Source organism: Betta splendens, chromosome 5 (assembly GCF_900634795.4).
Source record: "Betta splendens chromosome 5, fBetSpl5.4, whole genome shotgun sequence".
NCBI lineage: Eukaryota > Metazoa > Chordata > Actinopteri > Anabantiformes > Osphronemidae > Betta > Betta splendens.
Genome location: NC_040885.2, coordinates 9,380,751 through 9,383,847, shown reverse-complemented (window position 1 = coordinate 9,383,847; position 3,097 = coordinate 9,380,751). Strand labels below are relative to the sequence as shown.

The 3,097-nt window shown below is 46.2% G+C and overlaps 1 protein-coding gene across 1 annotated transcript; it reads left to right on the top strand.

Moving 5' to 3' along the window:
* Positions 1 to 543: 543 nt before the first annotated feature.
* gpr25 (G protein-coupled receptor 25) lies at positions 544 to 2,372 on the top strand. Its single transcript, XM_029151636.3, is given in 1 exon segment — positions 544 to 2,372. A coding segment is annotated over 1 exon segment (1,146 nt). The 5' UTR covers positions 544 to 628; the 3' UTR covers positions 1,775 to 2,372.
* Positions 2,373 to 3,097: the final 725 nt, after the last annotated feature.

The following is a 3,097-nucleotide window of genomic DNA, read 5'->3' as shown; positions in this document are numbered from 1 at the left end:
ACTACACAACGAGGCAAAGAGTGAAACAAGGACACAGTTGATGTGGACGATATAAAAAGGTGGAAATCTGTCCTGTTCTGTGCGTGTAGTGTAAGCGTGACCACGGAGAAGCCTCATGGACGCATTTAATGTAGTCTCTGCAACGTGCTAAACCCTGAATTGGTTAGGTTAGCGGCTGGTCAATAAGTCAGTATATATAAGTCTAATGGTAGTGATTCATTAGCATTAGATGTATATTATTAATGGTATTGATTCATTAGGATAAGATATTCATGTATTACTGAATAATACATGTAGCAATAAGAGCGGTAATAGAGTTAACATTTGTAATATATACCCCTGCTGCTGTGGCTCATAAAGCATCAAGCTTTAAATTCTAACTTAAATCACAAACTATATAATAAAATTGCATTGAACCCTTCGTGTCGCCCCTAAACCACAGACAACAGGATATGGAGGGAGACAGAGTCTGAAGACAGCGCTGAGAGGCAGGAGGAGGAGAGCTGAGAGAAGGATTTCTATTTTTTTCTGTGGTTTCACGTGTAAAACAAAGAAGCTGATGTTGACATGGTTAGAATAACCTCAGCACCGCATTCAGCAGCTGCGCAGCCTCCCGTCTTCACGCAGAATGGACGACTATGATTACGCATATGTCGACTACAACGACACTGACAACGACACCGGGCAGGAATCGGGTGTGGACTGTCCCGGTTCGCGGCTTCGTGGCTCCAGCATCTTCCTCCCCGTCGTCTATTACATCATATTCTTCACGGGCATGCTGGGCAACATGTTCGTCATCTTCGTGGTGGGCAGGGGGGGCCGCAGGGGCGGGCGGCTGGTGGACACCTTCATAGCCAACCTGGCGCTGGCCGACCTGGTCTTCGTCAGCACGCTGCCGCTGTGGGCCGCGTCGGCGCGCCAGGGCGGCGCGTGGAGCTTCGGGGCGGCCGGCGACCTGCTGTGCAAGCTGAGCAGCTACGTCATCGCCGTGAACCGCTTCTCCAACATCTTCTTCCTCACCTGCATGAGCGTCGACCGCTACCTGGCCGTGGTGAAGCTGCTGGACTCCAGGTACATGAGGAGCAGCCGCTGCGTGCACGCCTCGTGCGCGGCGGTCTGGGCGAGCTCGCTGGCGCTGGGCGTCCCGTCGCTGATGTACCGGGAGGTGAAGGAGTCCAGCGACGGCCCGTTCTGCACGGAGGACGAAAACTCTGGGTTTTTTCTGGGCCTGAGCTTGACCATGGTCTTCCTCACCTTCGTGCTGCCCGTGTCCATCATCGTGCTGTGCTACGGCACCATCATCGTGCACCTCACCAGGCACTGCGCGGCCTCGGCGAACCCCCGGGCGGACGCCCGCCGCAGGCACTCCCTCAAGATGGTCCTGTGCATCATCGTGGCCTTCGTGGTGTCCTGGCTCCCCTTCAACGTCTTCAAGGCCGTCATACTGGGCTCGCGGCTTCTGAAGGCGGAGCCCAGCTGCGACGCTCGGTGGTGGCAGAGGAACGGCCTGCTGCTCTCCTGCTGCCTGGCGTTCCTCAACAGCTGCGTCAATCCGGCCATCTACGTCTTCCTGGACCACCACTTCAGGCGACAGGCCGTGAGCCTGTACAAAGCGTGCAGAGGAAACCCCAAGGCGGCTCACAGCTGCAACTCCTCAGCTTCCTTCACCAACGCCGGCACCTCAGAGAGCTTCGGGACAGCGGCAGGCAGGACTGTGCTTCAGCTCGAGTAGGAGGATGACACAGGCGGCTGTTTGCAGCTTCACCGGTACTGAAACCTGCTTCTAACCTCTTTACAAATCTTTGAGGGGGTTAAAGGTGAAGTGAAACAGGGAGAGGAAATGTTTGCTCACAACAACATGCATTTACACTTATTATAATAAGCCTTTTATATATATATATATATATATATATATATATAAGATGTTATAAGATGTTGTTTAAATTGTTTCCACCCACTGCTTCCACCCTGGTTCTAGTGTTGATAGTGTATATACTTTATACACTTTAAGTAAATAATGTCTCTGATACATTAATTAGTACCAACAGTACAACCTCCATAAATCAATTAAGCTAATAATTTACATCTGTATGGTCATTTTATTACCAAAGAGACTGCATGAATTTACTTATTACTGATTTTGATGTGTAATATTTTTTTATGTTGTTTATTACTTATTAATGATAATGTTTTATTATGTTGACATTATAAATGTATATGTTAATAAAGTTTGTATCATTTTGCAAATAAAGAGTATTTTGTACATTAAGTGTTCTCCTGTTTCCTGTTCAAAAATTATTCAGTCTTATATTTTTACACTGTTTGAAATTATAATGATCTGCATGTATTTGGGCTGAGTGAGTGAAATAAGACAGAAGTAAAAACAAATCTTCAGATGATAAGAAACATGTTTGGCTTCATCTTTTTATTATTAGATGAATTAAATGTCTGCACCATATTTTAACAGATCTAAATCAACAAATATTTACAGGTTTTAAACAGTATTAAACAGTTCATGCAAAGATAATCAACATTATATTTTCTACTGGAATTAAAGTCATTGATAAAACACACACACAACACACACGCAAAACAAATTGGCATAACGTTTCTAAAATGCCAGATAACCATGATATCATTTGGATTTATTGTGAAGTTTAAAATATTATATTGTAGTTCATCTGCTGGAACAAACCTGAACTGTAGCTGATTCCTATTATGTTACAAAAACCTCATTGTCATCCTTTATTCATAGAAAAAAAACCAGACCATTTGCCCCTGTTCTCATTTTGCCTTTAAAGTCTACCAGTAACTGTTTCACTCTGACTTTGCTGTGTGTGCGTTGACTAATACTGTTCATCAGTTTCTTGGCCGTGCTAAGGGGCATGTGGAGGTCAAGAGGTACAAACATCAAGCACCAGGCTTTGGTGGAGGTCTGTATAAAATGTGACGTCCAGTGCACGGACAGCAGGAAACCGCTGAGTTTGTAGCGGAGGAAGAAGAGCATTAGGAAGAGCTACTGTCAGCGAGGGGTTCACCTTGGGCTCAGCGCATGGCTGGCCCGTCGGGCGCCTCCTGAGAAGGTGTCTACGTGCGG